Consider the following 21,928-nt stretch of genomic DNA (forward strand, 5'->3'; position numbering starts at 1 on the left):
ATCCCTTCTCTGAGTGAACCTTCAGAATTCTTACATTGAACTTGTGAGTTTTTGGAGCGTGTCTGCTTGAATTTCTTAGCAAGATGTCAGAATAGCCTCCCACAGCTGCTGTTTTCTTGTGATCTGCCTCCCATCCTTATAGATATTTTGCTTGATGATGCTCCATAGGTTCTTAGTTTGGTTGAGGTCAAGGGAACAACCACGAGTTTCTCTCCTTTTATGCCCTTAACAGCCAGTGACAGAGAGGTAGGTATTCTTTGTATCATGAGATGGTGCATTGTCATGCCTGAAGGTTATTGTGCTACAGAAGGTACGGTTCTTCATATTGTGCCATGGAAGAAAGTGGTCAGTCAGAAACTCGACATACTTTGCTTAGGTCATTTTCACACCTTCAATGATTATAAAGGGCCTATCAGCTCTCTCCCAATGATATTGATCCAAAACATGACTCAGCCACCCCCTGGCTGACGTCACAGCCGTGTTGAGCTATGCTGGCCATACTCTGCTTCATCCATCTGGATCACCCAAGGTTGCACGGCCCTCATCAGTCAACAGGATTGTTTGAAAATTAATCTATGTATTTGTTGGCCCACTGCAACCGTTTATGCTTGTGAGTATTGGTTAGGGGTGGCCAAAGAGTAGGTATAAGAGTAGGCATATCTGCAAACCTGTGGAGGATGCTACACCCTGAGGTTCATGGGACTTCAGAGGCACCAGCAGCTTCAAATACCTGCTGCTTTGTAACGGCTTTTTAGCAGGTGCTCTCTTGATTTGATCAATTTGTCTGGCAGAAAACTTTCTCATGATGCCTTTACTGGCACAATCTGGGCTGTTATCGGAACCAGACACAAATTTCTCCACTGTACGAAAGTTTTTGTGAATTATTGAATGTTTTCATGCCTTGTCCAAGGCATTGTAATATTTTACGCTTTTTTGTCAGCAGAGAGATCCTTTTTCTTTCTCACATTTGAAATCTGTGGCATGCTTAATAATGTGGAACATCATTTTTAAGTAACTGGGCTCACCTGGTTGTCCGAGATTGATATCAGTAATCCAAAGAATCCCAAGACACAATGCCATCCATGAATTTCATTGGAAAACAAAAAAGTTTATGTTTATTATCCTACATAATACATAATAATTTGGAACACGGTGTATTAATATTTGTCTATTGTACTGTATTATACGTGCATTTTCGGTATGATTCCAAACTTTCAAAAACATTTTCTTAAGTATAAAATAGCTGAATTTGCACAGTCCCATGTTGAAATACAGGACAGAAACCTAAGATGTGGCTGCAGCGAATGTCTCTTCTCGGTTTAGTGCGTCTCAGTGAACTCAATGAATGGGATTATGGCGCCTTCTCGTTTCTGTTTATCAGCATGTTGCCAATAATATATTCTTGCAGAAATATTTTATCCACCATGAATTTCTACAACCCTTGTAATGTATTTAATGTAAGCTTGACATCATTATTCTTGCTAATCGGACAATATAATACATAGAAATGTCATACGGGAGTCGTTACTCCTTAGACGTACTTAGACTCAAACCGAAACGTATGCTAACCGAATCAGTTATTCCCATGTCAGTTAGACGGTGCTTGTCACTGCCATTCTCCAATAGAGAGAAAAAGCCAGCGTCTCTTTTTTGACAGCAGCAGCACGAGCTAGAAAGCAGCAAGTCGATTGCAAGACATTTTCGTGCTTTGCTGAATGAATTCATTCATTTGATTGCCAAGATGGAGACTTATATACCCAAGCTCACCATGAGTTGATCAGACTTTTACAACAAAATATCAGAGCTTTTCCTTGAGAAGGATAGGGTGCATGTACTTCATATAGAGATAAAAGGTAAGAACTGAAGACTATATGAAAACGTTTCGTAACCAAAGTGAACTATTATCTTCTTGTAGTCTTAATGAGCAACCTGTATTAACGTAAAAAAAAACCTCTAAAGGAGTCAGTGCCTCAAAAGCCATGAAGCTCACAAGTCGATAAAAAGCCTGTCATGCTTGTAAAAGATGACACCCTGAAAACTCTCTTGAAAGGCCAAACCTATACATGAAAGACCGCATATGAGTAAAATAAACAGCTTTTGTAACAGTCCCTGGATTTTGTTAGTTGTCAGAAGATTCATTGTTTTGCATTTTATGCACATTACTTGTATGTGGAGCCGTTATTGTGTGAATAAACATGGCCACAGGCAGAAGCAGAGTGTCACAAGACACCAAAATGCTTGTGGTTTCTTATTTATTCGACTGTATCGTTCTCATCTAAGATAGCATTTTTGTTTACATCCATTTGGAATGTTGACTTGTTTATTTGAATAAATTAAGCTCAACAGTAGAAATAAAACATACATCTATACTGTGTGTGCTATACATTCTCTCTGCACTTAAAATAAGCATTTACTGAGTGCAGTGTGATTCACTTTGTCATTCTCATGCACAATCTCATGCCCATTCTTCACTGGAGTCCTCCATTCCACCAGAGGCTCCAGCTGAGACCAGTTCTTCTTTGAGGTTTACTGAGCACAGCAGAAATGCCCCATCTTTCATGCTCTCGGTGATATGATTTACAACTAATAAATTATGGACAAGCAGCAAATAATGGAATAGCAGTATTACAGCATTTTAGAGTGCATGGTAGATTGATGATCCAGTGCAGCATGCATGCAACTGAAGTGACCAATGTGCCTGCAAGTAAAGCATTTAGCAGTCAATTTGTCAGGCTCAGACAGCAGGAGGGTGCGCAATGAAGAGTGTGGAGCCCCCCGGGAGCAATTTTTGGAACAATGAATGTAAAAGAGCAGGCTGCCAAGTAAAAGCAAGTGTTTTGTCTCTGTGATCTATTTAATAATGTTGGATTATAAACATTTCACTGTAAAATTCCTTGGATTGCATTTGTCATTTTAATTTAATAACAGCAAATGGTCACCGCCCGAAACAAAAGGTTGTACTTCTTTCTGTCATCAAGGCGGTATTGTTCATTCCATTAGTCTCATGTTTAACACGCCTCTCATTTGCTCTTTTAATTTTTTTTTCAGCAGATATACTTTTTAAAAAAGTTTCTCTGTGTTTTCTAGGTCATAAAGCTGTCATTTGAAGAGTTCGACTTGGAACGAGGCTACGATACACTGACAGTGGGGGACGGAGGGAAGATAGGAGACACTCGACGGGTACTTTATGTGTAAGCATCCTCATCCTCACACCTGAAATTAAAATAACAGAACTCCACACTAAAGCACATTTTATTTGTGGGTTTTATATACACAGTGTAAGTATACACAGGCCACATAATTAGGTACACCTGCCTAATATAATGAGATCCAAAACAAAGGGCTATATTTAAAAAAATCTGCTTTTACAAAGATAAAGTTTTGGAGTAGTACTACACTCTGTTTATTACAGTGCATATTACAGTAGTGTATACAGAAAGCGCTTCTGAAAACCAAGCACAAACTACTACGCAGATAAGGTAAGACTACTCACAATGGTACAAGGCAAGAGGTGGCCAGAAAGCATACACACAGGTAGGTCGTACAAGGCAGACTAGACGTGTAAGCAGGCGAGGAACAAGGACAATCTGGCAGTGAAGGTGCTCCAGCGTCTAGCTTAAGAATGGTGCTAGCTGATCAGGAACAGGTGTGCGCTGCAAGAGACGGCAGACAGGCGGCAACACAGAGCATGACAGATATCGCTGACGTCCGGTTCCGGTTGCCATTTTGTTAGCAAGCTAAGGATGCACAGATGTTTTGTGATTAAAAAAAAAAACCCATTAAGAACACAGTTGGATTCATGCAGTGCATTATTAACACAACAAGGTGTGCGCCATATTGTATGCTAACCGGAGAAAAACCCGCTAACCGGGGGTGGATGCTAACCAAGGTTCCAGTGTAATCAAATGTGGAAAAAATGAAGCTCTATGAATACTTTTCTGGATGCACTTGATTATAGCTGACAGTGTTATTCAAAAGTGGGCATTAATGCACCGTGGGAATTCTCAGAAACTGGTCAGCTTCTGAAAAAGACAATTCTCTGAAATAATACAAATAGAAATAATCTGTTGCAGGGTCAATGTGGCACCATCATAAAACGTGTATTGCCTGTAGAGGCATTTTTTAAAGTCAAATTTGAATTATTCTCAACTGACACTCAAATGTAAAATGAAGTCAACCACAGTAAAACATAAAAACAATAAAACACTCTTATTGTTTATTTATTCTATACTGTTGATGTGGCCTTCTTTGGAATAAGTGTTGGAAAAAAGCCAAAGAAAACATGAACACATGCAAGTTTGCCCTTTGATGCTCTCCGAACTGACATCGTGTCAACGACTTTAGAAGCATATTTTACCAGAAAACTTTGGTCCATTTCTGAAATGTCCTTGAGGTCTTATTTTCATCCTAATCATTTCTGTTTATGTCTCTGTGTAGACTCACTGGCTCCAGTGTACCTGACATCATTGTGAGCTTGTCCAATCAGATGTGGCTTCATCTGCAGTCAGATGACACAATTGGCTCTGCAGGGTTCAAGGCAGTCTACGAAGGTATGTCCTCATGAAACACCTTGAACTTTTTTGTTTAACACACACACACACACACACAAGCTCACATAATGGAGTGTGAAAGTCACATTATTGCTGACGCTCTTAGTCGTAAACACAACCCTGTTTTCCCTCTCCTGTGAGTGTGTGTGTGTGTGTGTGTGTTTTAGTGTGTGCGTGTAACTGAATTACAAGACGGTAATAAATGAATTATGAGTCAATCAGTTGATCGTTTTGCTTGGTTATTTTTATATTATGCACAAGTTCACGCAGAGTGAGAGAAAGAGATAAAGACACGGCAGGAAGAGGGCGTGAGGGCGAGCGGGGGATGACGTCCAAGTTTGTCTAAACATTCATTATTTACGACACACCATGCATTTTGTGATTAAATATGACTTCTTACCATGCCCTTACCAGCCCTGTAAGTTGATTTAGCTCAATTGAATACAAGTGACAGAAAGGGTGAGAGGGGTAAAGATGGAGGTAATTGGATCCAGGCAGGCAGGGAGGAACGCTGAGGAATTGGTAGAACGGGACAAAATGACAAATTGAGTGAGAAGATATCTCACGTAAGTCAAGGAAGAGTGCATAAAGGAGATGAAGTTTGTGCTCTTGGTTCTGCTTTGCTACCCTCTGATTCACTGATGGTGCTGACATTGTGGTCCAGGGTCAGTCGCTCGGCAAGCGAGTCTGCACACTTAGTATCAAGTGTGTATTATGATTGAGTTTGTGTGTGTGTGTGTGTGTGTGGCAGGGATTCTTCCTTCTGTTGTCCTTTTTGCTCTTCATTAACTCTGGTTAATTCTGGTTTTAAGTTGACACCAAGACTGTTAATGTTGTTGGTCGTGTGGGCGTTTCTATATTTGTTTGTGTATTAGCAAGACTACTGTACATAAAAACTTCTTTAAAAGAAGAATCCAGGTACTGTACATACCAGGGGTAGGCAACCCATGGCTCCGGAGCCGCATGGGACTCTGCAACCTCCTTGTTGTGACTGTTTCGCTGATATCAAAAGGAAAAAAAGGTTGTTTATTAATGGAATTATGATCTATATTTTATTTTACTTTGTTTTATTTTATATATTGGAGTTTGAACTGAAACGTTAATGTATTTTTTTTTTTTATGTTTATGTATGGCCCTTGCTTTTACCTGCAGGCAGCCTCTTGAGCCTGCAATCCCCGTGGTAAACTAGCCATGAATACATCAAAAATATAAAAAATTCATCAATATTAGTCACAAATGAAAGCCTGCAGTTCTGTGTGAAAAGCAAAGTCATATCTTACTGCCCCAACATGGGAAGATCAGGATCGAGGGCCAGAAACGCAAGTCACAGTGAACAGATGAGAACACCAGCATTTAAAAGGGTATTTGTCAGACAAAAACATTTATTTCAGACCAGTCAAGAATTGTTCCTTATTTTATGTTTACTTTTTTAAAACCGCCAAGCTGCAACTATACAGTATATATTTTTATTACAGTGTATTAAAATGGGGCTGTGTTTTATTTCAATTATACACACATTAATTCGAGAAGGACTTCACAAACTGCACTTCTGTTTATTATATTCTGTTGTTGTAACGGGTAAAATTAAAGAAGGCGGGGGTGCCTCTTTTAATAGTAAATGTTGCCGCCCCCTGGTATATACCATTGTGAAAACTAAAATTCCATGTCAACTGAGCATTGCTACCACCGGCAGGACTATCAACATCAGGTCTTTCCTCATATATTTGCAGCATGTGTACAGTACACATTTTGCACACAGTCTGCTGTTCCCTGCTCCATTTTAATTGGATTTTCCTAGCTGCTCGGCTAATCTACTGAAATCTGCCCTTACTGTCTCTATTTCCATTGCACAGTTCGTACACAGCTCCCTCTGACTCAAAAAGGCTCTACAAGCCCAGTTTTGTTTTTGACATGCCTGATTGAACACCTCAGTCAGAAATAGACAAGTTAATGAACAATGAAAGCAAGCATCCTGTATTTCCTTCTTGGCAAGTAGCTGATGGCTACAGTAAGGCGATACATTTTATCAAGAGGAGACTGAGGGAAGCAACACTAGCAAAGTGGAGACTATGGAGTATAACACTGCAGATTCCATAGCTAAGGCACGCCATCACAGTCCTCTAAAATGACCATGTATGTTTGTTTTTCTCATTCATAGCCGTGTATCTTCAAATGTCACAGTAACAAATTCGAGAAATGTGCTCGTCCAATGAGTGATCCGCTACCTACGGTATCTCCACAGAGACTGGATCGACTGAGTGAATCTATTTTGGTGAAGGGGATAACAGAAGCCAGGTTTCCTCCATCAAAAATTCTGTTCTTCAGATGCAATAAATCTACTGTTAATAATTAGAATGTTGAGTTGAATCAATTTGCATCAGAATGACTCACCTTCTTGTCCATGCATATTAGATTACACAAGAAATTAGATTCCTGACTTTATTGCTGTCACCGTGCAAGGAGCAGGTAACCTTGCACAGTTGCTGGATTGGTGTAAATAAATAGCTATATTCATACAAGTCCAAAGCTGTGCTCACACCTGTCATGTTTAGTTTGGTTTAAACAAACTCTGGTGTGAGTGCTCGGATGTCTGATGTGAACGCAGCCTGAGAGGTCGACTTGAGGGTGACCTGGGGTGCGGTTCGGTTCACTTCAACTCAAGTTTGAACGCTGCTTGGCTCACCTACCAGTGTCAAAATGACAGCAAAAAGCATAAGGAAATACATTGGAACCTCGGTTAGTGTCCCATATGGGCGCGCGTCTTGTGGCGTTATTAACACACTGCGTGAGTCCGGCCGTGTCCGTAATGTATCTTTATTACAAAACGTTACCATGCCCTCAAAATGGAAACCAGAACCGGAAGTCATTGTCCGCCAGCTCCGTCGCCTGTCTATGACGTCATCACCAGCTGACTCTGTTGTTCTTTAACTAACACAGTTACGCCGTAGGCCTTATTGATCACGGCTGCAAAATAACCCACAATGGAGTCAAAGAAAGTAACAAGTAGCAGCAATTTGATAAAGAAGATGAAAAACACCGTTGAATTCAATAAATAAAGCAGAGTATGAACCTTTGTGTGGATTTTCAAGATTCAAGAGTTTTATTGTCATGTGCACAGTAAAACAGGTAGTTATACTATGTAATAAAATTCTTATTCTGTTCATTCTCCCAAAAAAAGAAGAAAGAAAACACAAGAAAATGAATAAGAACAGAAGAAATTAATACCAATAAATTAAGCAACAACAGAAGAGACATATCTCTACTCCTCCTCCCTCGCTGCTCGCCATCACTGTCTTTGTCAACAAAGGCCTTCAATCAAGGTAAAAGTTAGGTTAACTGTTTATTTATCCCTTCCATTAAACTTTTTAAAAGTATATTTCAAAAATATATTATGAAATCTATTTAAAAAAAATCATAAATCATGTTGTTTTGTGGTTCAATACAGCCTATTATTAGTGAAAAAAAAGATGCGTATTGAAGCAAATTTGACTTTTTTTTTCTAAATTAAGCATTTTTGGAATAGAAATAGCTAAATGTTTTTAATTACATTTTGTAAGCGTTTTTTGTGACAGCTCGTAGCAATTGTGTACTGTAGTATATCTTAACAAACTCAACTGCAAAAGCCTGGCCTGGATGTGGTGGAAATAAAAATGCTAACATGTGATCAAGGCTGGACATGGACAAGCATAACATCTAGCATAGCATATACAAAATTACTTTTCTACCTTTTGATTTGATTGGTCACTGAGACGGACGGAAGAATGGACTTTCTACTGACAGTGCTCTGTCCCAGATGATTGTCTGGAACACATTATTCCATCATGCAGGCAAATTTGGTGGTGATCAAATGACTCTCCATATAGATGTATTTATTTTCGAAAGAAATATTTTGATGTACTGTTTCATATCTGACTACCATGTCAAAAACAGCCAAGTCACAGCCAAGAGCACATCGTTTCTCTCTCTCTCTCGATATTTGAGGTTTTCAAGACGAGTAATGAAGTCAGGTCTTTCTTCACAGTCTGGTGAAAACTTTTTATGTGTTGCACTTTTGATTTACTGTAGACAGACAGGACAAAATCAGTGTTTATTTTAGGAATGTACAAAAAGTGATAACATGAAAGGAGAAGAAAGAAGCAAACAAACTACATGCTGATACTTAATGGCTTCTAGATATACTTGCACCCTGTTTTTTTTTTTTTTTTTTTTTTCCCCGGGATAACTAAACAATTGGCTTTTGGTGTTCCTTTTGTGTCCCCGCCATGCTGTCACATCCTATAATGTCATCCTTTTAAGGACCCAGAGCCGTGTAACACCCTGAGAGTTATTCAACTCTGCAAGTGGGTGTATATGCTTGCAGCATGTGTGCTGCTGAATAAACTTACACATTTTTTGCAACTTTGTAGGTTTGTGTGTGCACTACTGAATGTGAGGGAGAGAGAGTGTTAACATCATAAAGAAACACATCACATTACAGTAACTGAGGCTTTCAGTGGACTGTGACTGCCAACTTTTCAGGCTGAAGGCAATCGCCTGCGAAGGCTGCATCAATGTGAATAATGCATTTTTTTTCCTGTTTCAGCTGATAGTAAGCGCTGCATGTCTTCGTCTGGAGCTCTCACTTTTAGAGAGCTGAATGTTGGCATAATTAATAATAATTATAATTTAGACTTTACATTAGTTGCACATAAAACACTTGCTGGAAACTTCAGGCACACATGACCTCCCTTAATAACGTCATAATGCACATTTTTTGCCCATTCCACATTGTTTAAAATATCTAAATACTGTACCTCTGCTGGTGAGATGCAGTGCAGTTGCACATCGCTGCAAATAATAAATGAATACCTAACAGTGTCAAACAAAACTCACTGAATCTCTTGTACAGTCGTTCCTCGCCGCTTTGCGGCTTCATTCTATCATGGTTTTCAAAAATATATGAATTAATAAATCATGCTGTTTTGTGGTTGAATATGACCTATTATTAGTCAAACAATAAGCATGGAAATGGCTAAATGAACTCAAATACAAATGTGGAAATGATATTCTGCGTCGGTCACTAGGTGTCCGTAACGTTGCTGTAATGTGTGGTGAGATACACACGCACCAGACTTGATCGCTGGAACAACAGCCTTTATTGCAGGTTTGAATTATCTCACAATAGTCACAATACTCTAATACTCTAATGAAAATATCTTATAAAAACATGGGCTACTGTTGCATCCGTAACCCACGGCAAGCTAAACTAAACTCTGATCCCAGACGTCACTTCCTGTGTTCCTAAATAAGGATTTCTATTTTGCGGAAATACACTCATCATGGTCAGGTCAGGAACAAATGAAATGCGAGAAATGTGGGATTACTGTGTTGGATCTTTCATTAGATTGATCAAGTGCACGGAACCGTTGTGAATGGTAAGTGCACACAACTGTGCAATTGCTTTTGTGAAAAATACAGTAATGAATGCAATCAGTAATACGTATGTGACAGCTATTTTAAATACAGCATCAGTTAGCCACTGTTCATGACTGACAATTGGATGCACCTTCACATTTCTTCATGCCCTTATTAATTAAATAAATATAAAAAAGACTATAAAACACTATCCCAAAAACGTGCTGAAGTATTCATCGATGCATTTTCTTCCTGCATAATATTGAAATTCATCAGCTACGTTGCGTGTTGTATTTCCTTTGCCTATATCTGCATATTACTTTGCATACTAACCACCTATTGAGGAGCAAAAAAAAAGGGATGACACATGAAGGGTTGCATTGCGATGCAAATTCAGATGATATGCTCCAGTAAAACTCTTTAAAGAAAGTAAGACAGGAGTCACTAAAACACTGGAGAACAAAACTAAAGAAAAATAATGAATGAAATAGACAATTGCCACACACACACACACACACACACACACACACACACACTCACCCACACTCACCCAAATGCACGCACACACCCTCACACACAGTAACAGTGTGCTACCCTCTACACACACTGTGACTGCTCACCTTGAGGTGTATTTGCCCAAAGCTAATCCAGGAGCATGGTGGAGCATGTGTTACAAGCTGACTGGTAGAATGTCACATTTTAATGCCAAAAAATAGCAGCTGATTAAAAAACCCTTTCCCATTAAGAAAGGACAAAATGGAAAAAAAAAGTCTCCAAAGTCATTGAATGTGATTGCTGGCCAACTGCTACCATACTAATCTACAATTGGCACCAATAAATCATAATGTATTGATCCATTTGAAGGATAGTAGCCCTTTGAAAGGGAGACATGTTGGAAAAAAGGAGTATCATTAAAGAGAGACTATGCAACTCGCTCTGAATTACATTTTTTGAAACCAAAAATTTAAGAACACTACCGCCGGCCAGCATATGTTACCAGTAGTGGTTTAGAAGAATAGATGGTACACAAAAATGTCTATATTTTTCACAATTACCAATTAAACTGCATAAAAATTCCCATGAATTTTTGTTTGGCATGAATAAAATAACTGGCGTTCATGGCTGTTGGTATTCACATACACGTCTGTGGTGTGTACGCACAAACACACAAACGCAGTCTCGGAGAGACGATGAACAATTTGCAGTCATGATGTTGTTATGACAGGCTATATAGTCAATGATAGCTAGCATTAGTAGCTAAACTTTGCCAAATCGCTATCCTTAGCTGACAACATACATAACTAGTGCTTGTGTTACGTTGGCCTAATCAAAGCAGGAAGAAGCGTGATTTAATGAAGTAGTACGTTTGAATGTTGGCACCCTCAGGGCATCCACGTTGGATCAAACGACACATCCCTCCGACAATCTGAGATCACTAAAGCACACTTCAATCAACTCCTAGACTTTCTGGCCAGCTGCGGCAAAGTTGCATTCATCCGTGGAGCTATCCCAACAGCTGGCAGAGGTCCCGGACGTGTCTCCCGTATTCTCAGCCTCCACACATGGCTCCAGTCTGCTTGTGCAACAAGTAATATCCCATTCATTGACAACACGCCCAGTTGCTTAATTTATTGGTATATATGTTTAGGTGTTTATGTTTCTTATGTTCTTATTCTTTCATTTGTTTTCTTTCTTTTCTTGGGAGAATGAACAGAATAAGATTTTCATTGCATGGTATAACTGCTGTTGTACTATGCACATGACAATAAAACTCTCTTGAACTTTAATCTGTTTTGGAACCCCTTATACAAACCCCATATACAAACCAGACGGCATTCACCCAAACAAGCAAGGTCAATCACATGCTAGCAGCCAACATTCAGCACGCCGTTCAAAGCCTCCCACGTGACTCACTATTTACTTTCACTCCCCATAGCAACGGCACTGAACCAAGGGATTGCAAAGAACCGGAAATGGGAGGTGTTTCAGACTGTCAATCACGAACACCGTGGGATCAGAAGGCAAAACCAAAGGGCCTTTAGGTGGCCATTTAAACAATAGCGGCATACTGTCTACATAAAAGTGAGCATTTATTATTAGACTCAAACCTAGACTTCGTATGCGTAACCTAAACCTAGCATAATCAAAACGCACTGTCAGCAGCTCTGAATATTTCCAGTTACCAAGAAAGAGGGACCAAGAAAAGAGGGAGGAGTGATAATTCACATAAAAACCACATTACAGTGTAGCCAAATCCAGTGGCCAAATTGGAATGACCTAGAATGCTTGGGTCTCCTTATCAACCCTAATGTAATTTGTTTTTGTTGTGATCAGATTTGAGTTGTTAAAAGAAAGTATTTTCAAGAAATAAGCTATTATCGGAATAATAACAAACGCTACCAAGACACAAATTGATTTCTTAATTACCAATAAACCAGAAAGAATTGTAAAATCGGGTTAAGGTTACCAGAAAACCTACACAAAAACAATTTCATTACTGTGCCAGCAACAACAAAATCATCACTATACCTAAAAGCAAATAGCAAAACGTTGTAGCTGCAGCTAACCAAATCCGCTGGGATGACATTTTATCTCTGGTTAATTATTAAAAAGATAGCCAAACATTTCAAAACACACTTGACAGAACTATTGGAGAATGTACGGAAAAAAATGTGCAAATGACACAAAAACACGGTTCCCTGGATAAACCCAGATATCACAAAACTTGTGAAAGGACGAGACCAAGCCCTGCGGATAGCAAATAAAACTAAACCAACATGACAGAGTCCGTTTCACCATGTTCAGAAAGAAGGTTTTAAGATCATTCAAAAAGGCAGTAATTGCAAAATCAAATGGTAATGGTAAAATCGCATGGAACCAGATAATGAATATGTTAGGTGACCGCCCAAAAGAACAAACACCTTAGAAATTAAAATACAGTAAATGATCACCTAACAAATAATATACAGCTGTAGCAGAGGCATTTAACCACTATTTTATTGATTCTGTGGCTAAAATAGCGAGGTGTTTTGCACCTGTGGAAACTAACACCCTTGCAACCTTGCAAATCAACCAGTTTTTTTAATTGACTAAATATCACAGAATCAGAAGTATCGCACACTAATAATTCACTGAGACCACCCAAATGTAAAGATATTGATGATATGGACACAGGGGATGCTTGAGGACCTTAGCACATCAGTCACACGACCCGTCTCTAAAATGATTCATCTTTCCATTTCACAAAAAATGTTCCCGAAAGCATGTGGAAACTCGCTGCTGTCGCTCCAATTTTTAAAAGTGGAGATCCTCATTCAATGGCCAACTATAGACCCATCAGCATATTGTCCGCAGTGTCCAAGATTGCAGAGAAATTGATAGCAAAACAAATAATCAATCATTTAAACACCACGCCCTTTACAGTTTGGCTTTAGAGCAAAAGATTCCAACCAGACTGCTACTTCTTATTTCACGGAAATCATCAAGAGCCACGTTAGACCGAGGTGGGGTTCCCGGTGCTTTGATGCTGGATCTCAAGAAGGCATTTGAAACTGTTAATCATAAAATCTTGCTAACAAAATTATGTCGTTTAAATTTTTCACCAGATGCGCTTAAGTGGATTGAGTCTTACCTCACTGAGCGTTCCCAATATGTCAGAATCCAGACCGTTAAGTCAGTTGCCCTCCGGCTGTCCACTGGTCTTCCTCAAGGATCAAATTTAGGGCGTTGCTGTTCTCATTTTACATTAATGAGCTCCCATCCATTTGCATTGATGTCTCTGTACAAATGCAAGCTAATGACACTGTCATTTACGCACATGGTGGTGATATCTCACAGGGGGTAGAGAAGCTCACTAACTCCATGGTTAATATCACAGCTTGGTTGAAGTCATCCTGCCTGCAGTTAAACACGTCGAAAACAGTAGCAATGTGCTTTACTAACTCCAACAATACCTCCAATGCTGAGCCAGATGTTTTTGTTTCAGACTGCAGATCGTTTCAGAATACAAATATATGGGTGTCATAATTGACACAAATCACATGCAAAAAGGGCCTCTAATGAATCAAATTTAATCTCATTAAGTTCAAACACATTCGGCATCAAATGTCCACACAGTCAGCAAAAATGTCCATGCACGCTATGATCTTCTCACATATCACATACTATTTACCCATTTGGTGGCAGGCTAGTATTACCTCCCTCAAACCCCTGCAATCACTTCACAAATGCACAATAAAAATATTGGATAAGAAACCGTACATCTCTCACCATTTGCCATCCGGTATTACATAAACTACTCAGCTGGGAAGACATGGTCAAATGATCAAATCTGTGTTATTTATAAAATCATTAACAGTTTATCATCTCCTATTCAACAGGACGAGAGACGCTAAGAGGGGAGATTCCATTATTCCATTTAGAAAAAGTGGCCTTAGTGGTTAGCATGTTGGCCACACAAGGTTTGAATCTTCGTTGGGCATCTCTGTGTGAAGTTTTATGTTTTCACCGTGCATGTGTGGGTTTTCTCCAGGTTCACATTCCAAAAACATGCATGTTAGGTTAATTGGTGACTCCCTATTGTCCATAGGTATGAATGTGAGGGTGAAGGGTTGTTTGTCTATACAGTATGTGCCCTGTGATTGGCTGGCGACCAGTTCAGGGTGTACCCCATCGCTCACCCGAAGTCAGCTGGGATAGGCTCCAGCAGATCCGTGACCCTACTGGGGATAAGCGGCATAGAAAATTGAACCTCACACCCATAGCCATTAGAAATCAAATCACATACATTAAGAACTGCCAACACTAACTATAGACTGACTGGTACTGCTGTTGTTGATATTCTGTCATGTATGTGTTTGTTTCTTGGTATAATGTTGATTTTATATCGTATACTTTTAGTAAATGGGATTAGGATGAGGGACTACAGATAAAAAATAGCCTTTTGGCTAATTCTGCCATATTGACAGAAATGTCTGTTAATATGCACTGTCCCTGTAAATAAATAAATAAATAAATCTGCAGGAACTCGCTGCATATAGTCTCTTTAAGGAAGGCAACAGAGTGAGACCTCATGTGTTCATAGGACACTTCCAGGCATCTTTTATTCCCTGTCATAAACATCATCCTGTTGGTTAAAGGCGCATGCCACCACTTATTGTTTTGCCTTTCAAAAGTAAAGCTAAATTGCTCTGCGACGTCCCTCCCGACAGCTTAGCTAGTAGAAGGAACGCATCAGAATGGACCTCTTAAAGGTTCTATCATATTCATTAGCTTTGCAGTGCACACACACACACACACACACACACACAAGGAAATCAGCCCATTTTCTCTGACTTGACACAGCCATATTAGCTTGGCTGCCGGTGTCCCCTGCAGTGTTTTTGTCATGTTGTTGACAGGCCAATCAGGGCTGCTGTCAGCTCTCTTCTAAAGAAAGTAGCTATTGCTTAAATTTGAAGAGCGGGACCTCATTTTCCCTTTTACGACATGATCTGAGTGGACAGTGTTTGTGCTTTTTTCAGTCAAACTAGCTACTACAGTACTTCCACTTTTACGCTGAATGCACCCGTAACAGATGGTACATCTATGCTCTGAGGACAAATGAGTACAACCTGTATTGAAATATTTGGGTGTTATATATGTTCTTAAAATACAAATCTAGATTTGGTAAGATGCGTGACCCAAGACGGCAAATCGTATCGAAGGTTCAATTGTTGCTGTTGATAACAATGCCAGTTGTCCATTTTATTGTTGTTCATTCAGAAATATAGACGCCAGAGCCATAATCGCCTTAGCCATATTCCTTTTCGTTTCTTTTCACTTGCACAAGCTATAGTCATCAAAATTCCAGGAATTACCCAATTTGACCAAATATAAGACGACTGTGAATATTTTATGAATATTTGAATATTATGAATATTTTTATGAATATTATTTTTTAGAAACATGTTCTAAAACAAAAACAGACCAAATTTGTGTTTTATTTTTCATTTTTATAAAAGTATTTTTTCAATATGAGATAAATAACTGGTAGATGTAAAAAAACAAACATGTATCATATTTTTCACTGCTCGGCAGTTGTTTTAAGACTACTTTACTGATTACTTTTATCTTAAAATCTTATTCTGCGAATATTCACCTATCACGGTCGTGTCTGGAACCAATTAACCGCGATAAACAAGGGGTTGCTGTGTATATATACTGGAAAAACATCTGTTGTTTTCAGATTTTTTTTCTACGGGAGAAATGCTGGTATGTATTTGGGTCAACATAGTATTGTTCTGCGTAACTAACATTCACAAATGTAGATTTTAACGTATATCAGGCCCAAGGGGCGCAACTTAGCTGCGGCCAAAAATCTAATAACTGTCCTTGTACTCTGTCCTGGCACTCTACCTTTTTCTTCTGGTTTTGACTGATGTACACTTGTAGCAGTACTGTATATTTTTTCGGGTTGTCCTCGCTGACAACTGCCAGGGGACTGTAGACTGTCATGGAGAGACGTAGATGCAGAGTAAACAGTATCCAGGTCGCACTGACAGTATCCATAAGTAAAGTAGCTAGCACATCATTCTCTCATCTGCGACTGGACAGAAATATGACCTCACAGCACATTCTGGCTATTTTCCAAGGAGTTACGAGTCAGACTTGTCATGAAGTCTCCACAGGGGAACGTGTAGAGGAGACAGTATAATCCGAAACCCTAAATTAACCTCGGATGACCTTGTCCAACATGAAGAAGCATCAGCTCATTCATTCTCCTACACTTGCACAGTATGAACTCTTATTTCTTATGATGAGCCTAGCCTTTCTATACATAGAAGAGAAGAAGACTGTTGTTCAATACTGCTTTTATAAAGACACTGTAGAGATTATAGCCTAGTGCTGAATGAAGTGTCTGGTTCGAGCATATGGTATCGTATGCTGTCCTCTGTATGTACCATAGACCGACTTAAAAATGGTACACTGATTAATGTGTGAACTATATATGGGATAGAATTGGCAGAATACAGAATATCCCTACAATTTCTTCCTACATTGTTCTTTTTAGGTTATCTCTTTGGACTCATCAGCGTTTGCGTTGTCAATAAACAACCAAACGGCTGCATTGATACGTTACCTTACAAGAACAATCTTATCTAAATGTGACGGTCTTGCATGTTGACATTAATTATCAGTGTTAAAAACAGGGTTCTCTTTATCGCTGTGTGTCACAGAGATCGAAAAGGGAGGCTGCGGCGATCCCGGCGTGCCGGCGTTCGGTCGTCGTAGCGGCGATGGCTTCCAGCACGGTGATGTGCTGACCTTCTTTTGCCAGTCTGCGTTTGAATTGGTTGGCGAGAGGAGCATCACTTGCCAGCATAATAACCAGTGGTCTGGTAATAAACCCAGCTGTGTCTGTAAGTACTCGTGTTATCTTTTAAATTGCTTTTTCTGCTCTAAAACAGTAAAATTAATTGACTTTTTATTTAAGCTTTCCTCTATGTCCCCTTTGCATCCCCTTTCCTCTCTGTCTGTGTTCTCACTTAATTACCTTTTTATTTAACATAATTTCTTCCCTATTGTCCTTTGTTCTCGTAGTCTCTTGTTTCTTCAACTTCACGGCCCCAGCAGGAACTGTGCTGTCCCCAAACTATCCTGAGGAATACGGCAACAACCTCAACTGTGTGTGGTTGATTATTTCGGAACCCGGGAGCCGTATCCATCTGCTCTTCTCAGACTTTGACCTGGAGCCTCAGTTTGACTGGTTGGTGGTCAAAGATGAAGGTGAGCGGCGCTCAGGCCAGTAACCATATTTGGTCATTTGAGTGAATATCACAACTGGACACAGGCCCCCAGTTAAGCAGCAAAAATAATTACATAGATGATAGTGCTAATGTACTACAATAAAAGTACAATGAGTTGTCAGTAACTCTTGTCAAGGATGTCAATGAGCAGATCTTTAAAAGAATGGATTTTTTTATTTCAACTGAGTGAATTAGTCTAACTGTTCTAATCAAAATATTCATTATTGGAGTGTTTTCAGCACTGTGATTGACTGGCAACCAGTCCAGGGTGTACACCCCCTATCACCCAAATTCAGCTGGGGTAGGCTCCTACTCACCCATGACCCTAAACAGGATAAGAAGTTTAAAAATGACTGATGAAAATGACTTGTCATGCCAGCTTTACTAAATCAAGTGTTATGTAAGCACTGCACAGAAACATGAGCACTGATGCTAGTATTAACACTACGGCAGAGGCTGTTCAGGGTGTTCAGTCTCCTCCACAAATGCTAATGTTTTTGACATTGTATGTAGCCATAGTTTATAGTCATCTGGCAAAGTGTGTGACTTTGGTCGCACGTTCGGTGGCCTAGTGGTTAACATGTTGGCTACACTGTCAGGAGATCTGGAATATCTGGGTTTGTATCTCCGTTTGGGCATCTCTGTGTGGAGTTTGCAAGTCCTCTCCGTGCGTGCGTGGGTTTTCTTTCTCTCACTCCAAAAATATGCATGTTGGGTTACCTGGAGACTCTAAATTGTCCATAGGTATGAATGTGACAGTGATTAGTTGTTTGTCTCTATGTGCCCAGGGTGTACCCCGACTCTCGCCCAAAGTCAGCTGTGATAGGGTCTAGCATACCCTAGTGAAGACAAGCGGCATGGAAAATGAATGAATGAATGAATAAATATTTTTTTTTTTTACTTCTTCTATTTTCCAAGAAAACATGATGCCCGTAACACAGAGCAAATTGATTGTTTTTCGCCACCGTATTAAAGGTTAGTGATTGAAGCTCAATCTAGTTGAGAGCGTGCCATGTGCCTGGCTGGTCATTTCGGGCATAGTTGTGTTTAATTGACTGGCAAAAACTTGTGTCTCTGCAGAGTTTTTTCTTTCTCTTTGACAGTGTTTTTGAAAATTGCAGGGCAATTATTACTGTTGCACCGACAAACTGAAACTAAAGTTTCAAAGCGTCAGTCTTTCAGTTTGCTTCAGTTTGTCCTAATCATGGCAAGTTATCTGGTAAAGATATTGTTTTACGACATTTTTGACAGGATGATAAGGTATACATAAATTTGAAGATTGGTTTTTAATATATGAACAACAGAAACATGTCATTGAGTACATCTGCATCCCAATGTGATAGACAGTCGTTCTTCTGCTTTAACAAGGAATAAAATTTGTTTTTTGCTCCAGGCTCTCCCCCAGAGTTATTTCAAAGCCACAATAATAAACAGTAGCAGGGCTAAACATTGCTTAACAGGACCAACAATTGCTGCCAGCAATGTTTTTTGCCTAGTATGGCACTAAAATGCCCTGCGGCACCAGATTATCTCTTTAAAGGGCACTCATTGAACCACTTGTGAATTCAAAATTTTTAACCCAGACATAATATGACCATTTTACTTTTGTAGTAAAAAAAATGTATTTTTGTGTAGAAAACATAGTTCAACTAAGTGACCATTTTTGCCTGTTAGTGGGAAAAACAAAGACACATGATAACATTTTACAACATTAGGACTGTGGCTCATAATAACTAATCCAGCAGTGTTCATGCAGTGGACCTTGCATTTGAGCGGAAAATGTTCCTTTTCCGGCTTCAGTATTTGGTCTGCCCGGTGGTGTGTACAGGGGAAGAGGGACTGGTCGAATCGCATAGCATCACTTGGGATGTGGCTGCAGCGTCCTTGAACAGGTGTTGGGATGTCTGCAACGGTGCTCAGACTGTCAATAGATGAAGATTAGCTTTTTTGAGAGGAAGACATGGCTGCCCTCTGGCCACTAGCTCTCCTCGATTTTGACATTTTTCAGAGATGGGCCATTCTCACCAAGGGCTTTGCAGTCCTGCTTGTCCAGGAGATGACCCAGGCATTTGTATACCACCTCTTGAACCTCATGAGGGTGCTGTAGAGATCGACCAACATGCCACTCTTGTCAATGCTTCCCATGTTGGGATTGTAGCTCCGTTGGCTGGTGATGCCTTTTCTTGAAGTAGCCAAAGCGGGATTCAATGTAGTTGACTAGCAAGTGCTGGTATTCTGGTAGGTTCATTGTACAGGTCAACTTGTGTGTCGGGTGGTGGGCATGTCTGCAGTCTTCCTGCATCCGGTGAACTTTTTTGCTTGTGGTGTTGGCTGCGCATCGTCATCATCATCATCATCATCTTCATCCTCAAGCACCTCCCTAGCAGGCTGTAAGCGCTTTCTCTTGGCAGAGGGGCCTATTTTACTTGTGCTGGGAATGTCCAGGTCGTGGTCAGGTGGGACTGGTCCGACTGCTTTCGGTATGAGTTTGCTTACGTCATGATAACTTTTGCGGTGCATATCTTCTGTTCTCACGCTTTTCATGAGAATGGTCATTCATTCGTTCAGAATAAACAGAAACAGTAAAAAAAAAAAAAATGTGCACAATGCTGGCTGACTTGAGATAAACTTAAGATAAGATTTTTGTTTTATTTCTTTTTTCCCCTCGACTGGAAAGGACATGTATGGCAGGAGCTCCGTTGAAGATACTGGAAATTTTAACCATGTTGGCGCGTTCCTGATTACACTTCATGAACACAAGATCAGCACTGCTTGCTGAATCCCCCAACTTGAACGAGGATAGGCGGGAGGTACAGATTCCTAGAAATAATCTAGTTACAAGTGTCGATACCTGCTTACAAGTCAAGCTAACTGGGGGAACTGCTGAAGTTCAAAACGGTTGCTTAGCAGCAATGCCAAACACAAAGCAAAATAATACTGTCTGACTCAAAATCAGATAAAAAAACAACTCCAGGATTTGAAGATTGTCTCAAGAAGAAGACACAAGAGAACACCGACTCGGATAAACAAAACAACTCCAGGATTCGAAGATTGTCTCAAGAAGAAGACACCAGAGATTACTCTATTACAAATAATGCCAGAAATTGAGAATCTGCAATCAAAATCAGTGCAAGATTCTGCAAATATAAGGATGGATATGTCGCTTATGAAAGCAGAAGTTACCCTTAATCACAGTAACCTCCATGAAAGGATCATAGATATCCTTTTTGGTGTCACAAACATCGCACTGAACAGGGCTATCACAAACATTATGGAAGAAAATAGAGCACTGAGCAAAGCTATCAAAGCGCTAAGAGAAGAGATCAAGGAGTTAGAAAATGAAAATGCGGACTTGAGCGCTGCTGTTCAGGAGGTTAAAAACCCTATAGAAGATATCAAGGCTCTGTAGAATGATATTAAAGTATTATTGAATGACAATGCTGCCTTGCGCCGTGCTCTTAAGGAAGCTAAAAACCCTAAAGAAAATACAGCATTATGCAAAGATGTTAGGGCTCTGCAGGATGATATCAGGGCATTATTGGAAGACAATGCTGCCTTGCGCGCTGCTCTTAAGGAGGCAATAAAGCCTATGGAAGCTGTCTCGCGTGCTGCTCTAAAGGAGGTTAAAGACCCTATGGAAGAAAATAGAGCATTATGCAATGATATCTACATTCTACAGGACGATATCAAGGCACTATTGAAGGATAACGCTGCCTTCCGCACCACCCTTGAGGAAGAGAAAGAAGCAAAGGAAAATATCACTAAGCAAATGAAAATGTATTAATTGACAAGATGGATCGGAATGCACGAATGGATGATGCGGTCATCACAGGGCTCCAAATTACACCCAGGTCAAGAGATGTTCCTTCGATAAAGCAACAGACTGCTAACTTCCTACAATCAAAGGAGGTGGATGTAGATATCAACAGCATCGACACTTGTATCCCACTATATGGCAGAAACAACACCACACATGTCATCATTGTTAAGTTCAGCAACAGGGAATTCAAAACTGCACTGCTGTTATAATATAATATAAATATGTGCGGATGTATTTATGTATACAGTAGACGCCCCTAAAACGTAAATAATCCGTTCCGAGAACCTTTATGTTATAGGGTTTTTATGTTATACGAAGCGTAAAATACATGTAAATAGCCTAATCCGTTTCAAGATCTTCCCAAACTCACCCCTTTG

General features: G+C 39.8%; 1 protein-coding gene across 4 annotated transcripts in view; it reads left to right on the plus strand.

The window, feature by feature from the left end:
- Positions 1–21,928, plus strand: part of LOC129178114 (CUB and sushi domain-containing protein 1-like) — a 493,613-nt gene that overhangs the window by 314,668 nt on the left and 157,017 nt on the right. For all 4 annotated transcript variants that reach the window (XM_054769950.1, XM_054769952.1, XM_054769951.1 and 1 more), the window contains exons 11-14: positions 3,088–3,191; positions 4,438–4,550; positions 17,162–17,344; positions 17,526–17,711. In XM_054769950.1, coding sequence (XP_054625925.1) covers positions 3,088–3,191; positions 4,438–4,550; positions 17,162–17,344; positions 17,526–17,711 — 586 coding nt within the window. The remainder of the gene's footprint in view (positions 1–3,087; positions 3,192–4,437; positions 4,551–17,161; positions 17,345–17,525; positions 17,712–21,928) is intronic.

Source organism: Dunckerocampus dactyliophorus, chromosome 3 (genome assembly GCF_027744805.1).
Source record: "Dunckerocampus dactyliophorus isolate RoL2022-P2 chromosome 3, RoL_Ddac_1.1, whole genome shotgun sequence".
Taxonomy (NCBI): domain Eukaryota; kingdom Metazoa; phylum Chordata; class Actinopteri; order Syngnathiformes; family Syngnathidae; genus Dunckerocampus; species Dunckerocampus dactyliophorus.